Raw genomic sequence first — 26,391 nt, 5'->3', positions numbered from 1 at the left:
CTTGGCAGGCACGAAAAAGGGGTCCCCGGACCGTCGCTTCCAACTGCCCCCAAGGCCATGGAGGGCTGGGAGAACCCACACCAGAACCAGGAGCCCCTCCGAGCCTTGCAGCGGAAGGTGGAAAGAGGTTTTTAACAAGCAAACCTAAAATGAAAACCAGTTTGATCTAGTGATTATGACATCGGCTGGAAACCAGGCGACGGTGAGTTCTAGTCCTTCCTTAGATATGAAAGACTTCTCAATGACTTTGCACCAGTCACCAGGAGGTGGTGAATTCTAGTTCCACCTTAGGCACGAATGCCCACTGGGTGACTTTGGGCCAATCACCAGGAGACGGTGAGTTCTAGTCCTTAGGTATGAAAGACTTCTCAATGACTTTGCACCAATCACCAGGAGGTGGTGAGTTCTAGTTCCATCTTAGGCACAAATGCCCACTGGGTGACTTTGGGCCAATCACCAGGAGAGAGTGAGTTCCAGTCCTGCCTTAAGCATAAAAGCAGCTCAGTTACTTTGGGCCAATCACCAGGAGATGGTGAATTCTAGTTCACCTTAGGCACAAAAGCCAACTGGGTTACTTTGGGCCAGTCACCATGAGATTGTGAGTTCTAGTCCTGCCTTAAGCATAAAAGCCAGCTTGGTGACGTTGGGCCAATCCCCAGGAGACGGTGAGTTCTAGTCCTTAGGTACGAAAGACTTCTCAATGACTTTGCACCAATCCCCAGGAGGTGGTGAATTCTAGTTCCACCTTAGTCACAAATGCCCACTGGGTAACTTTGGGCCAATCAACAGGAGACAGTGAGTTCCAGTCCTGCCTTAAGCATAAAAGCCAGCTCAGTGACTTTGGGCCAATCACCAGGAGACGGTGAGTTCTAGACCTTAGGTATGAAAGACTTCTCAATGATTTTGCACCAATCACCAGGAGACAGTGAGTTCTAGTTCACCTTAGGCACAAAAGCCAACTGGGTGACTTTGGGCCAGTCACCAGGAGATTGTGAGTTCTAGTCCTGCCTTAAGCATAAAAGCCAGCTAGGTGACTTTGGGCCAATCACCAGGAGACGGTGAGTTCTAGTTCACCTTAGGCACAAAAGCCAACTGGGTGACTTTAGACCAGTCCATTTCTCTCAGCCCAACTCACCTCACAGGGCTGTTTTTGTGGGGAAAGTAGGAGGGGGAAGAAGTATTAGGTAAGTTCACCATGCTGAGTTATTGATAAAACTAACGAAGGCGGGCAAAATAAACAAATAAGGGCAAAGTCCGTTGGGAACCTCCGTGTCCTCAGACAGTCTGTTGGGGGGGGGGAAGGGAAAGACCTGGAATAAATGTTTACAATTGCAAAGTTTTTGCTTCCTCTCCTTTGGAAGTTGTGCCCAGCTGTGGATGCCAAGGGGGTCCTTGCATGGCGGGTGTCAAACTGCTAACAAACCAACCAACCAACCAAACACTTGCTGGCTATGTGCTTGTAATTTCAAAAGAAATGTAGGGAAAATCTTTGTGGGACGCTGAAGAAGACCGTGGAGTAGGAAAACTGGGTTAGTTTATGGTAGCAAAAAGCCGACAGGAACTTGAGGCCTTTTTAAACTCACACATTTATTGACAGGCATCAACGTAAGGGGCAGCTCACCTGATTTGATGAAATAAAGCAGGGGTGTCCAAGGCTGGTAACTTTAAGACTTGTGGACTTCAACTCCCAGAATTCCCTGTCCAGCAGGCCGGGAGTTGAAGTCCTTAGAGCAGATCCTTGGTCATTATTGTTGAGTTTATTTCTTTCCTCCTTTTGCTTTCTTTCTTTCTCTTTCATTTCTTTCTCCCTCCCTCCATCTATCACTCTACCCCAGTGGTTCTCAACCTTTTTAATGCCGCGACCCCCCAACCGGTCGTAAGGCGAGGACTACTCAACCGGTCGTAAGGCGAGGACTACTCAACTGGTGCAGCATCGTTTGCAGAATGGGACTTTTGGTGGGCTCAGCAGGGCAGAGACAGCCTGGACAATTCCTATTGGCTTTTGAAAGCCAATAGAATTAGACTCTATTCAAGCGAGTCTATTCTATTGGCTTTCAAAAGCCAATAGAATAAAAGGGAGTAGCACAGCTAAGGAAAAGGGGGAAAAAATGGCGGACTGCGTTGCTTGGCGACCCCCGTGAAATGGTCATTCGACCCCAAATGGGGTCCCGACCCACAAGTTGAGAACCACTGCTCTACCCTATCTCAATCTACCATCGATCTCAATCTATATACATATCTTATCAATTTATTTCTATTTTTATTTCTATCATTTATCTCAATCTGTTTCTATATATTTCTATCTATATCTATCATCTCAATCTTTCTATATATTTTTATCTATCTCTATCAACTATCCATCCATTTATCTCTATTCTCTATTTATCATCTGTCTGCCTGCCTACCTCTATCTATTTATCCATCCATCCATCCATCTATTCTTTCTCTCTCCATCCATCCATCCATCCATCCACCCATTCCCCCCCCCTCTCTCATCTATCTATGTAATTTATAACACCCACCCAACCTGTTATCCAAAGCAAGTCCTCTCTTGGCTAAGACCGTGATGGCTTTCGCGTGTGGTCAGCCACCTGGTGCCACCTTTGCAGTATAGACCAGTTGTGTACCTTCGCCAGAGACAGGAGTCTCCCAGGTAAAGGAAGGGGAAGCGCCAGGTGTGGGAAGCCGGCCGGCAGGGTGGGCGGGGTCTGCTCCCAGGGAGAGGAGTGATTGATGGGGCCGGGGGAGTTGTCAGCCGCAGAAGATGAGACATAAGTCAAGTGTGCTCTGGGGGACACACGACAACTCGTGTTGCAGCCAGGGAGCCTTCTGGAATTCTCTGCAAGTCCCATCAGGACGGGCCCGGCAGCCATGGGCTGTTTTGGGGCTGGGGGGGAGGGCCTAGCAAGCCCCTGCCTCTCCGGTCGCAGAGGGGCTCCTGGCCCCTCCAGCCCCTCCTGGCCGAAGGAGCCTTCCTGCTTACTGACCGGTTCCCTTCCCCTGACTCACCACGAGGGACCCCAACACCTCGGTTGCTAAGTCAGTGGGGCCCCAACTGACAACGGTGCTTCTGACTCCCCTCCCTTTTTACGGCCTTCCTTGCTGTGGTTGTGAAACAAATCACTGCGGTCGTTAGCCAAACCCGTGGTTGTTAAGTGGATCCAGCTTCCCCCGCTTGCCAAAGGGTCGCAAAAGCGGATCATGAGACCCTGGGTCTTGCAACCATCGTAAATATGAGCCAGTTTCCAAGTGCCTGAATCTTGATCACATGATTACAGGGATGCTGCAACGGTCGTAAGTCTGAAAAACGGTCATGTCACCTTTTTCTGTGCTGTTGTCACTTCAGTCGCTAAATGAACGGTTGAAGTCAAGGACTGCCTTTATTGCCTGCAGGGGAGTGAAGCCACACCGGAGCCCAGCATGACACAGGCTTGGCTTGAGCTGTTGTGAAGGGAAGGGAAAACTTGCACAGCATTTCCGGGGTGAAGGAGCGTTGAGGAGTCCCCCAGGAGCACCGTTCTCAGCTTGGCCTGCCTCCTCTTCCTCAAAGAGCTGTTTCCTGGAGCGCCAATTGGTGCCCCAAACCTTAATTTTGGTCTCATGGTTGGGTGTGTTAATTGTCAGAGGGACCTCGGAGTCCTGGTGGACAATCACTTAAATATGAGCCGGCCGTGTGCTGCAGCTGCCAAAAAAGCCAACACAGTGCTGGGCTGCATTAACAGAGGGATAGACTCAAGATAACGTGAAGGGTTAATACTACTTTACAAGGCCTTGGTAAGGCCATACTTGGAATACGGCATCCAGTTTTGGTCACCACGATGTAAAAAAGATGCTTAGACTCTAGAAAGAGTGCAGAGAAGAGCAACAAAGATGATTAGGGGGCTGGAGGTTAAAGCATATAAGGAAAGGCTGCTGGAATTGGGAATGTCTAATGAAAAGTAAGACTAGGGGTGACAGGCTAGCAGTTGGAAACTCATCAAGGAGAGAAGCAACCTAGAACTCAGGAGAAACTTCCTGACAGTGAGAACAATTAACCAGTGGAACAACCTGCCTCCAGAAGTTGTGGGTGCTCCATCGCTGGAGGTTTTTAAGGATCAAATAAGGATTTTCCCCTCAGATGGAGATGCCCAGTACGCATGTTCTCCACCCAACCATCATCAAATCACTGGACGTTTTCAAAAATAGCCTCGACAACCATTTGACTGGGATGGTATGAGGACTCCTGCCTTGAGCAGGGGGGTTGGACTAGATGACCTTTCAAGGTCCCTTCCAGCCCTAGGATTCTACAACACTATAAAGAATGGAGGGAAGGAGGGAGGGAGGGAGGGAGGAAGGAAGGAAGGAAGGAAGGAAGGAAGGGAAGGCAATGGGTAGAAGCTCCTTAGAAAGAGATCCAACCTGGAACTAAGGAGGGATTCCCAGATGATGAGAACAATTAATTAATTGATCAATTAAAAAATAATCAGTGCAATAGCTTCTCTCTGCACTCACGGGTTCTCCATCCCTGGAGGTTTTTAAGAAGAGATTGGGCAGTCATTTGTCTGGGATGCTATAAAATCTCCTGCCTTGGGCAGGGGGTTGGACTAGATGTCCTCTGAGGTCCCTTCCTGCCCTGGATTCCTATGTTCTTTGGAAAGATTTGAGGCCTTGGAGGGGGCACACTGACTGCACCCCAAACCTTTCAGGGTGGTCTGGGCAAGGCAGCTGACCTTCTAAGGTGCCTGGGTTAGCAGGCAGCTGCTGCTCCCCTGGGGGGGGGAACGCTCCCCCCCTGGGCAAAGGGGGGCTCCTTCAACCTACCCAGGAGGGTGATTAGGATCCGGGGGTGGGGAGGGCAGGTGTGGTTCGGGGCAGGTTTATGCCAAACCCCCCATAGCAGAGCCAGCGGGCGCAATGCAGCCGAAGGAATTTGCATTCTATGGCTGTGCAGCCGTTGTGTTTATTGTATTGATGGGCTACAACTGAGTCAGTGAAAGCAGCAGTGTGCAGCCGTGGGCACTTTTAAGACCTGTGGACTTCAACTCCCAGAATTCCCCAGCCAGCTTAGGAATTCTGGGAGTTGAAGTCCACAGGTCTTAAAGTGCCCACAGTTACACACCTCTAGGCTAAATGGAGTTGTGTTACCCATACATCATTGGGAGGTGGGAGTTTTTGCTGGTTGAGCCTGGCCAGAAAAGTGGGGAAGACCACAAGCCCCGCAGAGTTGGGGTGCTGGATCAGGACCGGGGGGGGGGTCCCTCTAGTGACAGTCAGAGCCCAGGGTGCAGAACTGCCCCCCCCCGTCCACCCCCATGTCAAAGCAAAGCCAGCAAGACTTCCTCCGCTCTCCACTGCGGCGGGGGGGGGGAGAAAAGGTCCTTTCTGTCCCCCTTGATTGCAGTAGTCCTCTACTTATAACGGCTCACTTAGTGACTGTTCGAAGTCACAACGGCACTGAAAGACCATTTTTCACACTTGCGACCCTTGCAGCATCCTCGCGGTCACGTGATCAACATTTAGCCGCTTGGCAACTGACTCGTACTTATGACGGTTGCAGTGTCCCTCGGGGGGGGTCATGTGAACCCCTTTGGCAGCCGTCTGACCGTCAAAATCAACGGGGGAAACTGGATTCGCTTAACGACCGTGTGACTAATTTAACCCCTGCAGTGCTTCACCGTGGCAAGAAAGGTCGTAAAATGGGGCAAAACTCACTTAACAACTCGTCCTGCTTAGCGGTGGAGATTGTGGTCGTGATCTGAGGACGGCCTGTGTGTTCAACACCCTCCGAGTCACACAGAGTGGCAGCTGCCCAGGAAGGACTGGCTGAAAACCGCTTTATTGGCCAGCGTCCCCGTTTCCGTGTGTCCAGGAAGACCCCCAGGGCCGGCCCTGGCCTGAGGGAAACGCCAGGCCGGGTTCAGGGCAGGCAGCTGCGTCCAGATGTTGGGGGGGGGCTGGCCGGCGGGGAGACTTTCAGAATGGCTATGGCTGGCACAGAACCCCCGCGAGCCGCTGGTCCATCAGCGGGCACACCGGCAGCCCCCCAAGTCTTGCGCCAGCCCGTCTCCAGCGCCTGCTGACCGTGAGCCGTTTAGAAAGGAAATAAATTCTCGCCCGCTCGCCACGGCAGGCCGGGATCCTTCAGGGCAAGCGAGGCTGGGGCCCGAAGGTGCCCACTCGCAAAAGCTTGTGGTGCGCCAATGCCCATCGTCCAGGGCCAGGCCAGTCTGAGCCGCTTTGTGCCCCCAGCGGCGAGGCAACGGGATGCCCGAGAAGCCAGAGCGGGGCAAGCAGCTCTGAGTTCGGGTGTCCCTCTTCCTCCTGTCAGCACTGAGTGGCGTTGGCGTGTGCCCAGGCTGGAAACTGGTGGAGGTTGAAAATGGGGAGGCCCCAGGTGTTGATAGCCAGCATGATGGTCAGGACGCCCAGGATATTCAGCATAAACCCGGCTTTGACCTGGAGGGCGAGAAAGAGCAGCTGGGAATCCAGCAGGGAAGCCTCGCAGAGCCTCCATGTCGGAGGGCAGTCTACCTCCGGCTGCTTTGGGAAGGAAAGGAGGCGGCTCCCCCAGCCCACAGGCAGGGCAGGAATGTGGCTTTGGCATCTGATATTATTCAGAGAGGAGCTGCCTATCACTGGAGGCTCCGCTGCGTTGCAGCCATGGAGAAGGAAGCGACAGGGCGGGCCAGTTGGGCTCTGCTGATGGTGGAAGATGGGCTCTGTTTCCGCCGGGCCAGGAAGGGACCCCAGTTTCACCAGCAAGGGACGGGGCTCACCATGTCGATGACCCGGAGGTTGCCGTAGGAGAAGACGATGGCGTTGGGGGGGGTGGCCACCGGCAGCATAAAGGCCAGGGAGGCCGCCAGGGTGCAGGGCAGCATCACGTAGAGCGGGTTGAGCTGGATGGCCTGGGCCTGCGAGGGGGGGTGGTGGTGGTGGAGAGGGTCTCAGCATGGAGGAGAGAAGGGCCTGGAAGCCTCCCCTCCCCTCTCCCTCCCTCCTTCTTTTTCCTTTCTTCCTTCCGTTTCTCATCTTTCTTGCCTTTTCTTCCTTCCCTCTTTTTCTCCTTCCTTTTCCTTTGTTTTCCTTTCTTTTCCTATTTCTTCCTTCTTTTTTCCTTCCTTCTTCCCTCCCTCCCTCCTTTCTTTTTCTTCTTCTTCTTCTCCTTTTTCTTTTTCTTTCCTTCTCTCCTTCCTTCCTTTTCCTTTGTCCTTTCTTTCTTCCTTCTTTATCTTTCTTGCTTCTTTCCTTCCTTCCCTCCCTCCCTTTCTTCTCCCTTCCCTCCTTTTCTCCTTCCTTTCCTTTGCTTTCCTTTTTCTTCCTTTTTCTTTTCTTCATCCCTCCTTCCCTTTCTTTTCTTACTTCTTTTTCCTTTTCTTCCTTCCTTCCTCTCCCTTCCTTTCTCCTAATGTTCCATCCCTCCTACATTCTCTTAATCTTTCTCCTTCCTTCCTTCCTTCCTTCTCCTTCCTTTTGTTCTCCCCTTTTCCCTTTCTTTCCCCCCTCTCCCTCCCTCCCTCCCTCGGACGCCCTTCGGGGGGGGGCTGGGAAGGCCCCGGCCAAGGGGCAGAGGGGGGGTCCCGGGTCCCGCCCAGCCGCCGCCCCCTCCTCACCATGGAGGCCAGGATGGGCAGGAAGAGGGTGGTGGTGGCCACGTTGCTGGTGCACTCCGTGAAGACGGCCACCAGCAAGGAGAGCAGGAAGGCGATGGCCGGGTGGGGGATGTTCTGCAGCGGGGTCAGCTTGTTTCCCAACCAGCTGGACAGGCCGGAGGCCTGGAAAAGCCCCCAGAGGGGCGGGGAAGTTAATGGAGTTAATCCTCCGCCCCTCCCACGACTCCCCCCCCGCCAGAGGCTGCCCCTCCGCCGCCGCAGGGTCGCCCGCACTTCCCACGCGCGGAGAGCCCCGCCCGCGCCCAGCTCCGTGGCCGACTGCCCGGCTTCGGCGAGGCTCGGGCGCCCCCGGGTGGCGGGAAAGGGCATTGCTCCGGCCGAACCGGGGCTCCGCTGCGGGGCTCCCCGCGCGGAGGCGGCGGCGGGGGTCCTCCGGCTGCCCAGCAGGCGGCCCGCGGGCGACGATGGGAAGGAAGGAATCGCCCCCCGCCCGCTCCGCCTCTCCGGTCCCAACCGGCGGGGGGGGGCGGCCCCTCACCTCGCTGCCTTTGGCCAAGGCGAAGCCCCCTCCCAGCAGGATGACGATGTTCCAGGGCATGTTCCGGTTGACCGTGGTCCAGTCCAGGAGGGCGGGGGGCGCGCGGATCTGTCCCGGGCTGCCTGCAAGGGAAGTGGGGAGCGGGCAGTGGGGTGCAGCGCCGGGGGCTGGGGTGGGTGTCCAACGTTGGTGTTTGCACAGGCTCTACGCGAGGAGCGGAGCCCCGCGACTCCCCTCTAACTCTGCTCCAGGAAGTCTGGGGGAAGCGCCAAGCCTCCCTTAGGGGACCCCCAAAAGAGCTTTTTCACAAGGCAGCGGGACTTTATTGCTTTTCCCTTGAAGATGTTTCCCTTCTCAGCCAAGAAGCTTCTTCCGTTCTTCTTCAGTTCCGTTCTCCGCTATTCAGTCAGAACTGAAGAAGCTTCTACGATGAGAAGGGAAACGTCTTCAAGGAAAAAACAAAGTCCAGGGGCCTTTAGGAAAAGCTCTTTTGGGACAACTCTGGCCTGGATGGTTGAGACTCTCCAGGGGGGCATTTCACCCCCTCCCAGGAAACCCAATTCCTTTTGACACCCCCCCACTGGTGGTGCTGTGTTGTCTTGAAGGGAGGGTCCTCACAAGAGGCAGACGCCCCTCCAGTCAAGATGGGGAAAGTCACCCCACTTCACCTCCCCTCTCAGTTTTCATTCCTAATGGGCAAAACTGGGTTGATTTGGTCAGAAGTGATCTTGTGTTTTTCTTACTTTTTTAGGGGTGGGGGGAAAAGTCAGGGGTCTCCAAACTTGGCCACTGTAAGACTCGGGACTATGCTGGCTGGGGAATTCTGGGAGTTGAAGTCCACAAATCTTACAGTGTTCAAATTTGGAGACCCGTGGAATAAGTCAATGGGGTTTACGGATTTTTCCTGGGATCGTCCTAAATCTAAACTCCAAATTCTGAAAATCCAAATTATGAAATGTTCTTCTCTCTCTCTGCCCCCCCCCCCAATTTGTTTTTGGTTAGTGTGTAGGGGGGAGAAGAGACCCACAATTCTCCCTCCTTGGCTGAAAGACCAGTGAACCTGGACCGCTGAATCGTTATTCGACTGCTAGAAAAGAATCACAGATGGTGCAGGAGGAAGACGTGTCCCACTAGGTCCCCTCTGATTTCGGGGTCCTGTCAGGTGCCAGCACACTGTAGAACAGTGGTTCTCCACCTGTGGGTCGGGACCCCATTTGGGGTCGAACGACCATTTCACGGGGGTCGCCAAACAACGCAGTCCGCCATTTTTTTCCCCCTTTCCTTAGCTGTGCTACTCCCTTTTATTCTATTGGCTTTTGAAAGCCAATAGAATAGACTCTCTTGAATAGAGTCTAATTCTATTGGCTTTCAAAAGCCAATAGGAATCGTCCAGGCTGTCTCTGCCTTGCTGAGCCCGCCAAACGTCCCATTCTGCAAACGGTGCTGCACCAGTTGAGTAGTCCTCGACTTAAGACCGGTTGGGGGTCGCGGCATTAAAAAAGTTGAGAACCACTGGTGTAGGAGCTCCAGGGCCCCCTTGCTTGAGCCTTCCCAGGGGTTCCGCCAGGAGGGCTCCCCCAGGCCATCACTGGAGGTTTTTAAGAAGAGACTGGACAGCGATTTGTCTGAAATAGTATGGGTTCTCCTGCTTGAGCAGGGGGCTGGACTAGAAGACCTCCAAGGTCCCTTCCAGCTCTGTTCTGTTCCTGAAGGCCATTCCCTTTCACTGCTTCCTCTGCCAGTCTGGCACTCTCCGCTTACCTTCATCCTGGGCCCCGGAACAGCATCTGGATATTTCGGAGGGAATCAGGAACATCAGCAGCGAAATGAAGATGACCACCGTGGCATCCGTGATGTAGCTGTAAGACAGAGTCCAGCGTCCCTCAGACCCCCCTCCCAGTTGAGACGAGGTTGGAGGGAGGGGCCTGAAGGATGGGGGAGGGTCTGCAGCTGCCTCAAAGGCAGCCACGGGGGGGGGGGGGGAGGGACCGAAGGCGGCTTTCCCAGAGTCCTCCACCCGGTCTAGCCCCCCTCCTCACCTCTTCTCCCTCTGGCTGAAGAGGGCGTTGGCCCAGCCGGGCATGAAGCCGGGTTCCCGGGTGAACCAAAGGACCACCAGGGCGATGAAGAGGAGGAGGACGGCCCCTTCGGAGAACTTCATCGGGCCCAGCGCCCGGTACTCGCTCTTAATGATGCTGTACGCCTGCTCGGACTTCCGCTTCTCCGCCTCGCTGGTGCCACAGCCGAAATTCTTCTTGAAACTGGGAGGGGGGCAGAGGGGAAAGGATGTGGGGCAGGGGTGGGGGCTTCTCTCTCTCCCCCCCCCGTGCCTTGTCCTGGAAGGGTCCCTTGGCAGGGGGCATCCCTGGATAGGCTGAGTTGCCTCCCCACTCCGTCTGCTCAGGGTCTCTCAGCCCAGCACCCCTTTGCGATTGGGCAGCCGCGCTCGGCCCCCAACCCAATTAAGAGGGCGGGGAGGGAGATCAGTTGCTTCTTCTGCAAGACCCCCCACCCCCACCTCCTCCCCCCCAGCCCAGGCGGGGGCCCAGAGACTCACTCCCAGCCCAGGTACAGCAGCAGCAGCCACAGCCAGGAGAGGATCAGCAGCACCAGCATGGCAGGGAAGGCGAAGGTGAACCAGGAGCCAAAATTCACCACGTTGCCGTTGCGGCAGAAGAGCCTGGTGAGGAGAGACCCCCGTCACTGTGTCCCCTGGAAGGGCCCCCCTCACAGCCCCTTCCCCCCCAGAAACCGCCTCAGCCTCAGCTGGCCTGCTGGGGGGGATGCTGGGAGTGGAAGCCCACCCCTCTTAAAGTGGAGAAAGGCTGGTCTGCTGGTGGCACAATGGCAGTGCCAGGACATGCGCCGCCCTTAGCCGACCCTCTCCTTTTGGGGGGAAAAACTAAGAAAGAGGGGTCCAAAATGAGGAGAAATTTCCTGACTGTGAGGACAATTAACCAGTGGAACTGCTTGCCTCTAGAAGTGGTGGGGACTCCATCCCTGGAGGCTTTTAAGAAGAGACTGGACAGCCATTTGTCTAGGGCAGGGGTCGGCAACCTTGGCTCTTTTATGACTCGTGGACTTCAACTCCCAGAATTCCTGAGACAGCCAAGTCATAAAAGAGCCAAGGTTGCCTACCCCTGGTATAGGGTTTCCTGCCTGGGCAGGGGGTTGGACTGGATGACCTCCAAGGTCCCTTCCAGCCCTATGGTTTCTATTTCTATTTCAACAGCTAATGCAGTGCAATGGAAGCTTTACACTACAGCCGGTGTCTCCAGACCTGGCAACTTTAAGACTTGTGGACTTCAACTCCCAGAATCCCCTAGCCGCCTGGGGAACGCTGGGAGTTGAAGTCCAGAAGTCTTAAAGCAGCCAAGTTAGGAGACTGTTGCCCTACAGCAGTGGTTCTCAACCTTTTTAATGCCGCAACCCCCAACCGGTCGTAAGTCGAGGACTACTCAACCGGTCGTAAGTCGAGGACTACTCAACTGGTGCAGCACCGTTTGCAGAGTGGGACTTTTGGCGGGCTCAGCAGGGCAGAGACAGCCTGGACAATTCCTATTGGCTTTTGAAGCCAATAGAATTAGACTCTATTCAAGAGAGTCTATTCTATTGGCTTTCAAAAGCCAATAGAATAAAAGGGAATAGCACAGCTAAGGAAAAGGGGGAAAAAATGACGAACTGCGTTGTTTGGCGACCCCCGTGAAATGGTCGTTCGACCCCAAATGGGGTCCCGACCCACAGGTTGAGAACCCCTGCCCTACAGAATAATGGAATTGGAAGGGACCGTGGAGGTCTTCTAGTCCAACCCTCTGCTCAAACTTTCAAGAAAAAACGCACACGTGCCCTACACAGTCATGCCTTTGGGGCAGGAGGGGCGGGGGTCTCTTCTGCAGAAGCGGAGGATCCTCCACCCCATAAATGAGGGGCTTCTGCTAGCGGGCAGAGACCAGGCAGGGTGAAAGAGGCCACCAGCAGCAGGTCTGGAATGGGGGGAAGGAGGGATGGGGAAAGTGGGAGGGGGACCCTTCTGGACCACCACCCCTAAATACTCTGGGGAAGGAACTGGGAAGGGGCCCTGCCCGGAAAAAAACGGCACGGGAGCCCCGTGCCAGGAACGCCCCCGGAGCCTTACTCGTCCATCTGCCCCTTCAGGACCAGGTTGGGGGTGGTGCCCGTCAGGGTGGCGATGCCGCCGATGCTGGCGGAGTAGCAGACGGCCAGGCTCATCCCTTTGCAGAAGACCTGGTGCTTCTCCTGCAGCTGCTCCCGGTCTTCGTCCAGCTTCTGGCCGGGCTCCTCGGGGACCTTTTCCTTCATCACCACCTGCACGTGGGCATTTGCTGTTCCACAAGAGGGGAGAGGGGCCCATCAGCCAGCTGGGCAGGCGGGCTCTGGGGGCCCCGATCGCTAGGGCAGAGGTCAAGGGGGGAGACAGACCAGCCCCGCGTGGCCCCCGGACTCTGCCGCTTTGCCCAGCGTTCCCCTTTCACAGACCCAGGGGCTGCCCCGTCCCCAGCTGAGGCTGGCCCAGGGCCACACTGGGCACTTAGCAGGTCCTTCAGTGAAGAGGCTCGGTGGGCATCTGGCCCAGGTCTGGACAAGGCCTCTTGATGCCCAGTGAAGGCCTCTCGGGGCCTGGTGGCAGCCTGGCTGCTTCAGGTGAGGAGGGGGCTGATGCCCATGGAATCTGGGTAGCCTGGGGTTGAACTCCGGGGTCCTGGGGGCTCTGGGCTCAGCTGCTTTCCTGCAGATGCTTCATGACCCAACTGGGGAACATTGTCTGCGCCAGTTTGGTAATTGAACGTCTGGAAACAAACCACCAAGCTCAGAGGGCACCAAGGACCTCACAATCCCCTTCTCCTCCTCCTCCTCCATTCCACAAACTCCCTCCCTTGTACACGGATGCTATTACCTAGTTGGGTCATGAAACGTCTGCAAGGAAACAACCCAGCTCAGAGAGCCCCAAGGATCTCACAGTTGTCGTCGTCATTGTCGTTGTCCTCCTCCTCGTCCTCCCCACACACCCCTCCCTTCTAACATGGATGACGTTCCCTAGTTGGGTCATGAAAAGTCTGCAAGAAAGCCACCCAGCTCAGAGCACCCAGGACCCTCCAGTCCTCCTCCCCCTCCCCCCTTCTAGCACTGATGATGTTCCCTAGTTGGGCTGTTAAATGTCTGCAAGGGAACCGCCCAGCTCAGAGAGCCCCAAGGACCCCCCCCCCAGGGTGGCGGACACCCCCTGCCATTCTCAGGGCCAGCAAAGGCAGAGGCAGCCAGTCTTACGGAAAGCAGCGGCCAGGGAGGTGGGCCAGGGGTTGGCACTGGGCACATCCCCCAGTGGGCCTGCCCCACCTTCGTGACGGTCGAGGACCGAATCCCGAGGTCGGGAGAGGAGGCCTCCGCCAGACGGGGATCCCCCGTGAACTGGCCTGGCGCGAATCCCTGCCAGCCGGGAGGAAGAGCAGGCGGGAGACCCACCTGGTGGAGGACGCGCCTCCTGCATCTCGAAGGCCCGGTTGAGGGTCCCGTTCTGGACGGCCCCCCGCTTCGCGCTGCTCTGCTCCAGCTCCGACTTGTGCAGCTGCTGGAGGACCGCCTGGGCGATGGGCACCATCATGGCGGTGGTGGCCGTGTTGCTGATCCACATGGAGAGGAAGGCCGTCACGCCCATGAAGCCCATCAGGAGCCTGGAGGAGGGAGGGAGACAGGGAGGAGGAGGAGGAGGGAGGGAGGAGGGAGGGAGGAGGAGGAGGAGGAGGAGGAGGAGGAGGAAGGGATGGAGAGGAGGAGGGAGAGAGGGAGGAGGAAGGGGAGGAGGAGGGAGGTGGGAGGAGGGGATGAGGAAGGAGAGGGGGAGGGAGGGAGAGGGAGGGAGGGAGGAGAGAAGGGAGGGGAGGAAGAGGAGGAGGAGAGAGGGAGGAGAAGGGAGGGAGGAGGGAGGGAGGAGGAGGGAAGGAGGGAGGGGGGAGGAGGAGGGAGGGGGAGGAGAAGGGAGGGAGGAGGGAAGAGAAGGAGGAGAGAGGGAGGAGAAGGGAGGGAGGAGGGAGGGAGGAGGAGGGAAGGAGGGAGGGGGGAGGAGGAGGGAGGAGGGAGGGGGAGGAGCAGGAGAGAGGGAGGAGGAGGGAAGGAGACAGGGAGGAGGAGGGAGGGGGGAGGAGGAGGGAGGGAGGGAAGGGGAGGGGAGGAAGGCTGAGTCTGGAGCCCCAGAGCCTCCTGGAGCTGCGCTGCTTCCCATCCAGGGCCCAGGGGACCAGGGGTTCTCGTAGCCCCACACCAAGAGTCGGGGCTGGGAACAAGTCCCGACATTTGGCATGGAGAATTAGGGGACTGGAGGCTAAAACAGACGAAGAGGGGGGGCAGGAATTGGGGGTGTCTAGTTTAACGGACGGGGGGAGGTGATAGCAGTCTCCTTTATATCTTTCTGGGGCTGCCACAGAGAAGGGGGGGGTCCTGCACCAGAGGGCAGGACAAAGAAGAATGGATGGAAACTCATCCAGGAGAGAAACAACCTGGAATTAAGGTGAAATTTCCTGACGGGGAGGACAATCAACCAGTGGAACTGCTTGCCACCAGAAGTTGCGGGTCTCTCATCACTGGAGGTTTTCAAGAAGAGACTGGACAATCACGTGTCTGAGACGGTCTAGGGTTTCCTGCCTGAGCAGGGGGTTGGACTAGATGACCTCCAAGGTCCCTTCCAACTTTATCATCATTATTATTATTATTAAGTGTCCTCTTCTGAGTGGCTCAATCCAGGGGCACCAGGGGGCCCAAAGGGAGGGGGAGGTCCCAGGCCTGAGGGACTCACAAGGCAGGCCGGACCCCGACGATGAGGAGGACCTGCAGGGCGATGCGCCTGTGGAGGTTCCAGTGCTCAACGGCGATGGCCACCAGCAGCCCCCCGATGAAGAGCATGTTGGTGTCCTTTAGGTACTCCATGCACACCTGCAGGGAAGCAGCAGAATAACAGAATGACAGATTAGGAAGGGACCTTGGAGGTCTTCTAGTCCAGCCCCTTGACCAAGCAGGAGACCCGCCCATACTCTTCCGGACAGATGGCCGACCTGTCTCAACACCTCCTCCAGGGATGGAGGAGTCTGTCTTACCGTGGAGGAGTCCATGATGCCCATGAGGGGGAAGAAGAGGACGGGGAAGAGAGCGGTCACCGCCAGGGGCACGGCCTCCGTGCACCAGAAGATGGCCATCACGATGATGGTGTAGCCGCACTGGGCTTCCTGGGGGAAGAAGGGAACTGGTCAAGAAGGGGAGTCGGTCGCTGTGGGCACAAAGCAGGCAGGGCTGCCATCCAGAGCTGGCTGGGGGGGGAGGGGGGCACCTGCTGTCCAGCAGCGCTGGTGACTCCACAGTCACGCTGCAAGCCCTCCTGCTCACTGCTGGGTGAGCCTGATGGGAGCTGGAACCCCACCACATTGTAGGGTCACACCTGGTCCACTTCCCAGTTCAAGAAGCAGTTCATCCTCACCAGGCTTTCTATGACGAAGGAAGAAGGGAGGGAGGAAGAAAGAAAAAAAAAGAAAAGAAAGAAAGAGAGAGAGGGAGGGAGGAAAAGAGGGAGGGAGAGAGGAAGGAAGGAAAAAGGAAGGGAGGGAAGAAGGGAGAGAGGGAGGGAGGAAGGAAGGAAAAAGGAGAGGGAGGGAGGAAAAAAACAAAAGGGAGGGAGGGAGGAAGGAAGAAAAAAGAAAGGAAAAGGAAGGAAGGAAAAAGGAAGGGAGGAAGGAAAAAAGAAAGGGAAGAAAAAGGGAGGGAGGAAGGAAGGAAGGGAAGAAAAAGGGAGGGAGGGAGGACCCAAAGAACCAGGACCTCTCGGTCTAGGGTCCAACCTGGAAGCAGGAGGGCCCAAGCGAAGACCGGGCATTCGGGTCTGACTGCTTAAACGTGCCTTAAGTGCCCGTCAATCGGCCCCCGGGGGCCCCTGAGACAAGATGGCGCAGCTGATCAATCGAGGCGTGGGGGGGGGAGATTGCTGGGTTGGTCTAGGATGGCACAGAATCAGACCCAGCCTGGCAGCCCTTTTTTGCAACTAAGAGTTGCGATTGCCACCTTATTAAAAAGCGGAAGCTTTGATTTGTGGCAGCTTACAAAGGCTTCTCTTGTAATAAAAACCTGGAAGAGGGAAAAGGCACCACCAGGTTTCTGCAAAGACACCGGGAGGTGCTGATCCAAAGGAGCAATAAAGCTTAAGAAAATGGCGATTTAAGGGCTCTGTCAGTCCAGCCACTGCAGAGCCCCGGACGGGATGGGCCGCTGCTCAAGGCTGCCGCCTTTTAGTCAGATCTGTGAATTGGACCCCTCATTTACTTAAGACAGGGGTGGGGAACCTGGGCTCTTTTATGACGGGTGGACTTCAACTCCCAGAATTCCTGAGCCAGCCACGCTGAGGGGAAAGAGAGAGGTTTCCAAGCTGAGCTATGCTGGCTCAGGAATTCTGGGAGTTGAAGTCCACCAGTCAAGAAGGGGGTCATAGTTCTCCCATGCTGGCTCAGGAATTCTGGGAATTGAAGTCCACCAGTCATAAAAGAGCCAAGGTTGCCTAGCCCTGATCTAGACCTTCCTAGGCCAGCGTTCCTTAATCTCAGCAACTTTAAACTTCATGGACTTCAACTCCCAGAATTCCCTAGTCACCCATCTTAAAGCATGCTAACTGGGGGATTCTGGGAGTTGAAGTCCCCCATGTTAAAGCTTGCTGGCTGGGGGATTCTGGGAGTTGAAGTCCCCCACCTTAAAGTTGCCAATGCTGGGAAGCACCGATTGAGCAAACACCCAACCCCAGTATTGTTATTCAGTTCCTTGGCGGCCCCGCCTCCCATCCCTCCGGGCAGGCCTGGAGCTGAGAAACCAGGAGGGCATTTGCCTGCTGTCGAGTTGCACAATGGAGGCACCCCAGATGAGGGCGTCAACCCCAGGAACTTCCCAGAGACTGAGCGCATTGCAAGAACTCTGAGCCCTGAAATGGGAACATCTAGAAATTGGAACATCTTGGGAAACTCAGCTTGGCATCTGCCCATTCCAGAAGACAAAGCAAGGCAGCAGCCCCGTTTTTGATGATCTCACAAAGCGAAGCAGGGTTAATAATAATAATAATAATAATAATAATAATAATAATAATAATAAAAGTTGGAAGGGACCTTGGAGGTCAGTCTTTGTGATCTTGCAGCAGCTTACCAGCAGAAACAGTGGACCACCTGGTAAGCTGCTGCAAAAAGATCACACAGACTGACTACAAGCAGCGGCATGACAAAGTAGCAACAATGGTGCATTGGAAGATCTGCAAAAAATATCATTTGCCTGTAAGCAAGAACTGGTGGGATCATCAAATAGAGAAAGTCATAGAAAATGATAAAATTAAACTGCTCTGGGATTTCAGAATTCAAACAGACAAGCACCTGCAACATAACACCCCAGACTTAACAATTGTCGATAAGAAAGGCAAAAAAGTCTGGATAATGGACGTGGCAGTGCCTGGAGACAGCAGAAGAGACGAGAAAGAACTGAAAAAGATCACAAAATACAAAGACCTACAAATAGAAATAGAAAGACTGTGACAAAAGCAAGCAAGGGTAGTACCATTAGTCATAGGTGCCTTGGGTGCAATCCCAAAACAACTGGAGCACCACTTGAACACCATTGGCATTGACAAATTCGCTATTAGTCAATTGCAAAAGGCGGCCTTACTAGGAACTGCTTCCATCCTGCGACGATATCTGTAATACCATCAAACATCCACATCTGCCTATCCCAGGTCCTGGGTAAGGACTCGATAGGTAGACAAAATGCCAAATCCAGTCTGAACATCTGGCTGACTGTGCGATGATCCATAATAATAATAATAATAATAATAATAATAATAATAATAATAATAATAATAAAAGGGACCTTGGAGGTCATCTACTCCAACCCCCTGCTCAGGCAGGAAACCCTATACCATTTCTGACAAATGGCTGTCCAGTCTCTTCTTAAAAACTTCCAGTGTTGGAGCATTCACAGGCGCTTTGGAGAATAGCTTGACTCCCTCTTCTTTGGGGCAGCCCCTGAGATACTGGAAGGCTGCTATCCTGCCCCCCTCGTCCTTCTCTTCGTTAAACTGGACATTCCCAATTCCAGCAGCCGTTCCTTGTATGTTTTAGCTTCCAGTCCCCTAATCCTCTTTGTTGAACCGGGCCAGATCAATGAGGTTCCAGGAAAGCCCAAATTTTGCAAGGGAGTTAAATCATGCAAGAGACACTTCCAGGAGCAGGAGGTGCCCACCAGCCACATCTGTCTGCCAGGGGACCTTCTCCCTAAAGTCAACATAATCTCCCAGGAGAGACCCTTTCCCTTCCTAGGCTGACCAACCAGCATCCAGCAGCAGCTCCCAGCCTTGTTGGCCCCTCTGGGCAGCACTGAGTGCTGAGAAGAGCCCCAGGCCCCAGGCAGAATGGCCCCTGGACCAGGCACTGCACCTAGTTTGGGTCACCCCGATATAGACTCTGGAAAGGATGTGGAGAAGAGCCACAAAGACGATCAGGGGACTGGAGACCAAATCATGCAAAGAACGGTTGCTGGAATTGCGTAGGTCTAGTTTAGCGGAAAGAAGGATTAAGCGGGCACACGATGGCAGGGTTCCCATATCGTCGCCACATGCAAGTAGGCAGCAATGTAAGTTTTCTAAATAAAATAAATAAAAAAATAAAATATTGAAGGGGTTCCTACAAAGATGAGGGAATTAAGCTATTCTCCAAAGCGCCTGAAGGCAGGACAAGAAGCAACAGATGGAAACTCATCAAGGAGAGAAGCAACCTGGAACTAAGGAGGAATTTCCTGACAGTGTGGACAGTTAACCAGTGGAACTCCTTGCCTCGAGAAGCGGTAAATGCTCCAACACTGGAAGTTTTTCAGAAGAGACTGGACGGCCATTTGTCTGAAATGGTCTAGGGTTTCTTGCATGAGCAGGGGGTTGGACGATGACCTCCAAGGTCCCTTCCAACTTTATCATTATTATTATGGATCATCGCACAAAAAAAACCACTTTAACCTAAGTCATTCGTTCGCCATGATCGTTTACAGAGGACACCTGGTTGCTGCTGCTGCTGTTGTTGTTGTTATTATTATTATTATTATTAAAATATTTGGGGGGCTGCCCCAAAGAAGAGGGGGTCCACCTCTTCTCCAAAGTCCCCTGAAGGCAGGACAAGAAGCAATGGATGGAAACTGATCAAGGAGAGAAGCAACCTGGAACTAAGGAGGAACTTCCTGACAGTGAGAACAATTAACCAGTGGAACAACCTGCCTCCAGAAGTTGTGAATGCTTCAACCGTGGAAGTTTTTAAGAAGAGACTGGACAACTCTTTGTCTAGAATGGTATAGGGCAGGGGTCTGCAACCTTGACCACTTTTAAGACTTGTGGACTTCAACTCCCAGAATTCCTCAGCCAGCTATGCCAAGGTTGCAGACCCTTGATACAGGGTCTCCTGCCTGAGCAGGGGGTTGGACTAGAAGATCTCCGAGGTCTCTCCCAACTGTGTTCTTCTGTTCTGAGATTCATGGATGAGGAACACTGGAGCATCTGCTGCTGATATGGCAGAAGAAGCAGCCCCAGAGTTCTCCACAGGGGATGGTTGAAGAGGTCAAGATGGCAATCCACGTCAAGAAGTGCCTTAGCTGCCCTCTTGGCATTTTGACACACACACACACCCCTTGAAGGTTGCCCCTAAGTAGCACCCAGCACGGGCAACATCCCTCTTGGGAGAGAGAAATCCACTCACAACCAAGAGGACAGCCCTGGTCCACCTGCCGCATTCTCTCCAGGGCAGTCCTCTGCTCCTTCTGACTCTTAAGGCCACACATGTGTGTTTGTGTGTACACGCGTGTGATGGTTTGATTTCAAAAGCACTCACGTGTTCGGTGGCAAAGAATCAAGGCTCAGATCTTGGGCGTGTTCGTTCTGGTGGAGCACCTGGGCTGATTCCACCTTGCCAACTGGGGCAACCTGTAATTAAACAGGTAACCGCACCTCTGCCCATACGGGCCTGGGAAGGGCCTGTCCCAGCAGGAGGGCGGGGAGCTGTCTGCTTCCTCTCCGGACCCAGGTTTTCTTTCCCCCCCCCTCCTGATGGGAAAGGGAGCCTTGAGCAATCTTGGGAAAGAGGCTTTTCGCTTCAGGGGTTCACTTGGCTGTAACTGCTTTGCATTCCCCCCCCCAATAATCCCTAGGGGCCAGCCCCTTTGAAGGATTGCCTCTCCACTGTGGCAGCCCCCCCCAACCCACTAGGATGGGGAGGAAGGGCTTGCCACAGGTGCCACTGATGAGGGATGGTCACCTGTGAGACCACGAAAAAGGGTCTTCTTGGTGGTGGCTCCTTCTCTATGCAAGAGAACGGGGTTGGACTAGAAGACCTTCAAGATCCAACTCTGTTACTCTGTTCTGTTACCGGAACATCCTTCTCAAGACAGGGTTGGTCCCCAATCCAGCTGCTTTTCCAAAAGGCCCTAAGAACATGGTTTTGCCCAGGGGCCTGGGGACCCCGCAGGCAGACGGAGCCCGTTAAGGGACTGACTTGATTGTGCTGTTGCTGCCACACTTGGGGGGGGGGGGGGTTATAGGTTATTATTATATGATGGATTTTTAAAAAAATTGTAAGCGCCCGGGATACCTAGGGGTGAGTTGGGTGGCTCTGTAAATTTCTTTAATAAATAATCAATCAATCTATAAGACATGAACCAGAAAGAAAGAAAGAAAGAAAGAAAGAAAGAAAGAAAGAAAGAAAGAAAGAAAGAAAGAAAGAAAGAAAGAAAGAAAGAAAGAGAAAGAAAGAAAAAGAAAGAAAGAAAAGAAGTGAGGGGGGAAGGAAGAAACAAAGAAAAGAAAGAAAGAGAAAGAAAGAAAGAAAGGAAGGAAGGAAGGAAGGAAGGAAAGAAAGAAGAAAGAAAGAAAGAAAGAAAGAAAGAAAGAAAGAAAGAAAGGAAGGAAGGAAGGAAGGAAGGGAGAGAAAGGAAGGAAGAAAGGAAAGAAAAAAGAAAAGGAAGGAGAGAAAGAAAGAAAGAAAGAAAGGAAGGAGGGAGGGAGGGAGGGAGGGTGGAACAGAAAGAAAGAAAGAAAGAAGGGAGGGAGGGAGGAAGAAAGAAAGAGAAAAAAAGAGAAAGAAAGAGAAAGAAAGAGAAACTGACTCCCAATGATCGGCTATCTCGGTAGCCCTGATCTGACGGGTATTGATCTGTTATTGAGAGGCGCAGCCATCAGGGAGGGGGGCGGGGGGGGTTGCACATCGGAAGCCTTTGTTCCTGGTCCTCCTGCACTTTACCTTCTCTCACACAGACACACGCAAGGCACACGCGGAGATAAAGGGGCCTGGGGGTCAGACCAAAGGGGGGCTGGCTGGGCTGCCCTTGGCTGCCACGGATGCTGCCCTGGCTTCAGGGATGCTCTTAAGAGATCTGCAAATATGTGCAGGGATTAGGAGGAGCTGTTTGAGGTTTGTGAAAGGTCTTCGGGTCCTGGGACGGAGGAAGACTTCCTGTTCAGACAGAGGCCAAATTTAGCATCAGGCGGAGGCTCTGTAATCCGCTAGGTCAGGGGTGGGTGACTAGGGCAGCCTCACGACCTGCGGACTTCAACTCCCAGAATTCCTGAGCCAGGGAGGAGGAGGAGGAAGAAGGAGAAGGAGAAGGAGGAGAAGAGGAGGTGAGAGAGAGAGAGAGAGAGAGAGAGAGAGAGAGAGAGGAGGAAAGAAAGAAAGGAAGGAAGGAAGGAGGAAAGAAAGGAAGGAAGGAGGAAAGAAAGGAAGAACGAAAGAAAGGAAGGAAAAACGAAAGAAAGAAAGGAAGGAAGGAGGAAGGAAGGAAGGAAAGAAAGAAAGAGAAAGGAAAGGAGGAAAGGAAGGAAGGAAGGAGGAAAGAAAGGAAGGAAGGAGGAAGGAAGGAAGGAGGAAAGAAAGGAAGGAAGGAGGAAGGAAGGAAGGAAGGAAGGAAGGAAGGAAGGAAGGAAGGAAGGAAGGAAGGAAGGAAGGAAAGAAAGAAAGAAAGAAAGAAAGAAAGAAAGAAAGAAAGATCCTGAATTCCACCAAGGAATGCACTTTGCCCCTTGCACTCTCCTCCTCCTCCTGTCCTCCTGTTCCTGCCTGAGTCGATAAGGCAACCCCCCCCCCCGCTTAAAAATTGACAGCTGCCCATCAGGGCTGGAGGGGGCCCAAAGCCTCAGCCAGGACTTTGCCTCTCTGGTGGGGGGGGGGAGCTGGGGGTGTCCCCACAATCAGGAGCTGGAAGTCGCGGTTTCCCTTCTCAGGAGAGAAACTGGCGCTGGCTGGGCCAGACCAGCTGCTCCCGGCCTGGAAAAGCCCCTCGGCAGCCTGGCCAGGAGCCCTTCTCCCCCCCCTGGAGGCCCCCCCAGGACCCGGGGACTGGGGGGTGGCCAGAGGGCTCTGGGGAGGCTGGGCAGAAGCGGGCAAAGCAGCCGAGCCGGAGGGAAGGGGCTGCCTGGTGGCCTTGGGGTGGGAGAGGAAGGAGGGGCTCAAAGAGGTGGAGTCCTTGCGGAGCCACGGGAGACCCCAGCCCAGCCCCTCCCTCTCCCTGGACTCCCTTGATCCTCATCCAGGGCCAGTTCTGCTTCCATCATGCCCGGCTTACAGCCGTCCATTTAGTGGCCGTCCAGAGTTACAAACGCCCTGAAAAAAGTAAGTCTGGACTCTTTTTCCACACTTGTGTCTTCTCTTGCAGCATCCTCCCAGCCACGGGATCGGAACTCAGAGCGCCTGGCAACGGGCATGTATCTAGGACGGGGGTCACGTGACCCCCTTAGCCACCTTCTGGCCGGCAAATTCAGCAGTGAAGCTGGATTCGCTTAGCGACGGTGTTTCTGACTTAAGCAATTGTCTCGCTTAGCAACACAAATCTTGACCTCGGTTGCGTCTGTAAGGCGAGGACTTCCTGTAGTCAACCGGAGTCTTGTGTGCAGGCTGCAGAAATGAGCCCTCTCCAGCTCTGAGCTCCACGCCTGCGCCTGGCTGTCTGCGCCTGACCCTCCCTGGGGGCTGAAACTGTGCCGATCGATCGGCAGGTCCTTCCTGGATCTTCCACTTTATGTAAGCAGCATGTTTTCACGCAGAGCCCGGTTGAAAGTCTCTTGGCTCTTGATCTGCAGTTAATCATTTCTGAAGCTCTTAGAAGAGTGTTTGCAGTGAGGCAACCTGTGCAAAATGCAGGAGGCGACTGGATAACAGAATAACAGAGCAGCGGAAGGGACCTTGGAGGTCCTCCAGTCCAGCCCTCCTTAGATCATTCCAGAGAAGAGGCTGTCCAGTCTCTGCTTAGAAGCCTCCAGTGATGGAGCAGCACCCATAACTCCCACTGGTGGATTAATTAATCCGTTAACAGACTAACAGAGTTGGAAGGGACCTTAGAGGTCATCCAGTCCAACCCCATGCTCAAGTAGGAGATCTAGATCGTTCCAGACAAAATGCTGTCCAGTCTCTTCTTAAATGCTTCCAGTCTTGGAGCACCCACAGCTTCTGGAGGCAAGACCTTCCATTGATTAGTTGATCTGGGGTTACAGAATAGCAGAGGGACCCTGGAGGTCCTCTAGTCCAACCCTCCTGCTCAGGCAAGAGACCCTGTCCATTAAAATAGAATGGAATGGAATGGAATGAATAGAATAGAATAGAAAATGGAATGGAATGGAATGAGAATAGAATAGAAAATGGAATGGAATGGAATGAATAGAATAGAAAATGGAATGGAATAGAATAGAATAGCAGAGTTAGAAGGGACCTTGGAGGTCTTCTAGTCCAGCCCCTGTTCAGGCAGGAGACCCCTAGACCATTCCAGACAAAATGGATGTCCAGTCTCTTCTTAAAAGCTTCCAGTGTTGGAGCATTCACAACTTCTGGAGGCAGGTAGTTCCACTGATTAATTGTTCCCACTGTCAGGAAATTCCCCCTTTTTCTGGCTGTCCCAGGGCACAGGAGGTCAGACTAGGTCAGACGAGGCTGGGTGGAGAGAAATTGAACTAAGGCGCAATTTCCTGACTGTGAGAACAGTTAAGCTGTGGACCAGCCTCCTTCTGAAGTCTCAGATTCTGCACCTGTCTGGGATGGTCTGGCGATTCCTGCCCTGGGCGGAGGGGCTGGACTAGAGGACCTCCGAGGCCCCTTGCAACTCAGTGATTTTGTAACTCTGATTCCTCCAGTCATCTGTCTGCCTTCTCTCACTTCCGTGTCTTGCCCAGACTGGCCTGCTGATTTCCTGGTGATCTCCCAGAAGTAAACAGCCCCATCAGGTGAGAATGACACAGGCAATCAGGGGCTGTTAAGGGAAGTTTTCTATTAGGTTTATTAAAAGGAAACTCTTCCCTGTCATATGAAAATCCTCGGTTAAGCGCAACAGGCTCTTTGGAAAGTCTGGGTGTGTGTCAGGGTGTGTGTGTGTGTGTGTGTGTGTGTGTGTGTGTGTGTGTGTGTGTGTGAAGACTTAGCAATCAAGTGAATTAGGATGCTTCAGAAAAAGAATTCCTAAATTTATTTCAGAATTTATAGAATAGAATAGAGCTGGAAGGGACCTTGGAGGTCTTCTAGCCCAGCCCCCTGCTCAAGCAGGAGAACCTATGCCATCTCAGACAAGTGACTGTCCAGTCTCTCCTTAAAAGCCTCCAACGATGGAGCGCCCAGGATTTCTGGGGGCAAGCTGTTCCACTGGTTAATTGTCCTCACTGTCACGAACTTTCTCCTTAATTCCAGGTTGCTTCTCTCCTTGGTCAGTTTCCAACCACTGGCTGGTCAGTTTCCAACCTCTGGTGCTTTGGGGAATAACGTGGGCCCCTCCTCTTCTTTGGCGCAGCCCCTCAGATACTGGGATAACTGCTATTATGCTAACTTGACTGTAAAAATAATCCAGAGAGAGAATTGCATCCCATTAAGATAAATACCACTTTACAAGGCCTTGATAAGGCCACACTTGGAATAAGGCATCCAGTGTTGGTCACCACAATGTAAAAAAGATGTTGAGACTCCAGAAAGAGTACTGAGAAGAGCAACAAAGATGATCGGGGGACTGGAGGCTAAAACATATAAGGAACGGATGCTGGAATTGGGTTTGTCTAGTTTAATGAAGAGAAGGATGAGGGGGGACAGGATAGCAGTCTTCCAGTATCTCAGGGGCTGCCCCAAAGAAGGAGTCAAGCTCTTCTCCAAAGCACCTGAAGGCTGGATAAGAAGCCATGGATGGAAACTAACCAAAGAGAGAAGCAACCTGGAACTAAGGAAAAACTTCCTGACAGTTAGAACAATTAACCAGTGGAACAACCTGCCTCCAGAAGCGGTGAATGCTCCAACACTGGAAGTTTTTAAGAAGAGACTGGACAGCCATTTGTCCAAATGGTATAGGGTTTCCTGCCTGAGCAGGGGGTTGGACTAGATGACCCTTCCAACTTTATTATTATTATTATTATGGATCATCGCACAGTCAGCCAGATGTTCAGACTGGGATTTGGCATTTTGTCTACCTATCGAGTCCTTACCCAGGACCTGGGATAGGCAGATGTGGATGTTTGATGGTATTACAGGTATCGTCGCAGGATGGAAGCAGTTCCTAATAAGGCCGCCTTTTGCAATTGACTAATAGCGAATTTGTCAATGCCAATGGTGTTCAAGTGGTGCTCCAGTTGTTTTGGGATTGCACCCAAGGAGCCTATGACTATTGGTACTACCCTTGCTTGCTTTTGCCACAGTCTTTCTATTTCTATTTGTAGGTCTTTGTATTTTGTTATCTTCTCCAGTTCTTTCTCTTCTATTCTGCTGTCTCCAGGCACTGCCACGTCCACTATCCAGACTTTTTTGTCTTTCTTATCGACAATTGTTAAGTCTGGGGTGTTATGTTGCAGGTGCTTGTCTGTTTGAATTCTGAAGTCCCAGAGCAGTTTAATTTTATCATTTTCTATGACTTTCTCTATTTTATGATCCCACCAGTTTTTGCTTACAGGCAAATGATATTTTTTGCAGATCTTCCAATGCACCATTGTTGCTACTTTGTCATGCCGCTGCTTGTAGTCAGTCTGTGCAATCTTCTTGCAACAGCTTACCAAGTGGTCCACTGTTTCTTCAGCTTCTTTGCATAGGCGGCACTTACTGTCTGTTGCTGTCTTCTCAATTTTGACTTTGTATGCATTTGTCCTTAAGGCTTGGTCTTGTGCAGCCCAGAATTAGTCCCTCGGTCTCTTTCTTCAATTTTCCTGCTCTTAGCCCTTGCCAGGTTGTATTATTATCTGCTTTCCCAGCT

At 53.3% G+C, this 26,391-nt stretch overlaps 1 protein-coding gene across 1 annotated transcript; it reads right to left on the bottom strand.

Moving 5' to 3' along the window:
- Nucleotides 1-5,796: 5,796 nt before the first annotated feature.
- Nucleotides 5,797-15,400, bottom strand: SLC13A2 (solute carrier family 13 member 2). The gene is made up of 11 exons (XM_039366794.1): nt 15,237-15,400; nt 14,939-15,075; nt 13,612-13,820; nt 12,266-12,473; nt 10,688-10,810; nt 10,170-10,391; nt 9,892-9,989; nt 8,131-8,252; nt 7,593-7,754; nt 6,756-6,893; nt 5,797-6,435 (listed from the first exon to the last, which is right to left on the bottom strand). Exons 1-11 carry the CDS (start codon nt 15,333-15,335, stop codon nt 6,304-6,306), a joined length of 1,650 nt encoding a protein of 549 aa, XP_039222728.1. The 5' UTR covers nt 15,336-15,400; the 3' UTR covers nt 5,797-6,303.
- Between the last annotated feature and the right edge of the window lie 10,991 nt (nt 15,401-26,391).

Source organism: Crotalus tigris, unplaced genomic scaffold (assembly GCF_016545835.1).
Source record: "Crotalus tigris isolate CLP2741 ecotype Arizona unplaced genomic scaffold, ASM1654583v1 scf7180000020357.70686, whole genome shotgun sequence".
Lineage (NCBI taxonomy): Eukaryota > Metazoa > Chordata > Lepidosauria > Squamata > Viperidae > Crotalus > Crotalus tigris.
Note: the sequence above shows the minus strand (reverse complement) of the source record. Positions and strands in the feature narration are given on the sequence as shown.

Bases quoted from the DNA above. Each gene is read 5' to 3' on its own strand.
- SLC13A2 (XM_039366794.1), bottom strand. From the start codon at position 15,335: ATGGCCATCTTCTGGTGCACGGAGGCCGTGCCCCTGGCGGTGACCGCT. The intron at 13,821-14,938 runs GTGAGTCCCTCA...TCCCTCCTCCAG, and splicing joins GTCGGGGTCCGGCCTGCCTT to GCTCCTGATGGGCTTCATGG. The intron at 12,474-13,611 runs GTGGGTCTCCCG...CTTGTGGAACAG, and splicing joins GGAGGCGCGTCCTCCACCAG to CAAATGCCCACGTGCAGGTG.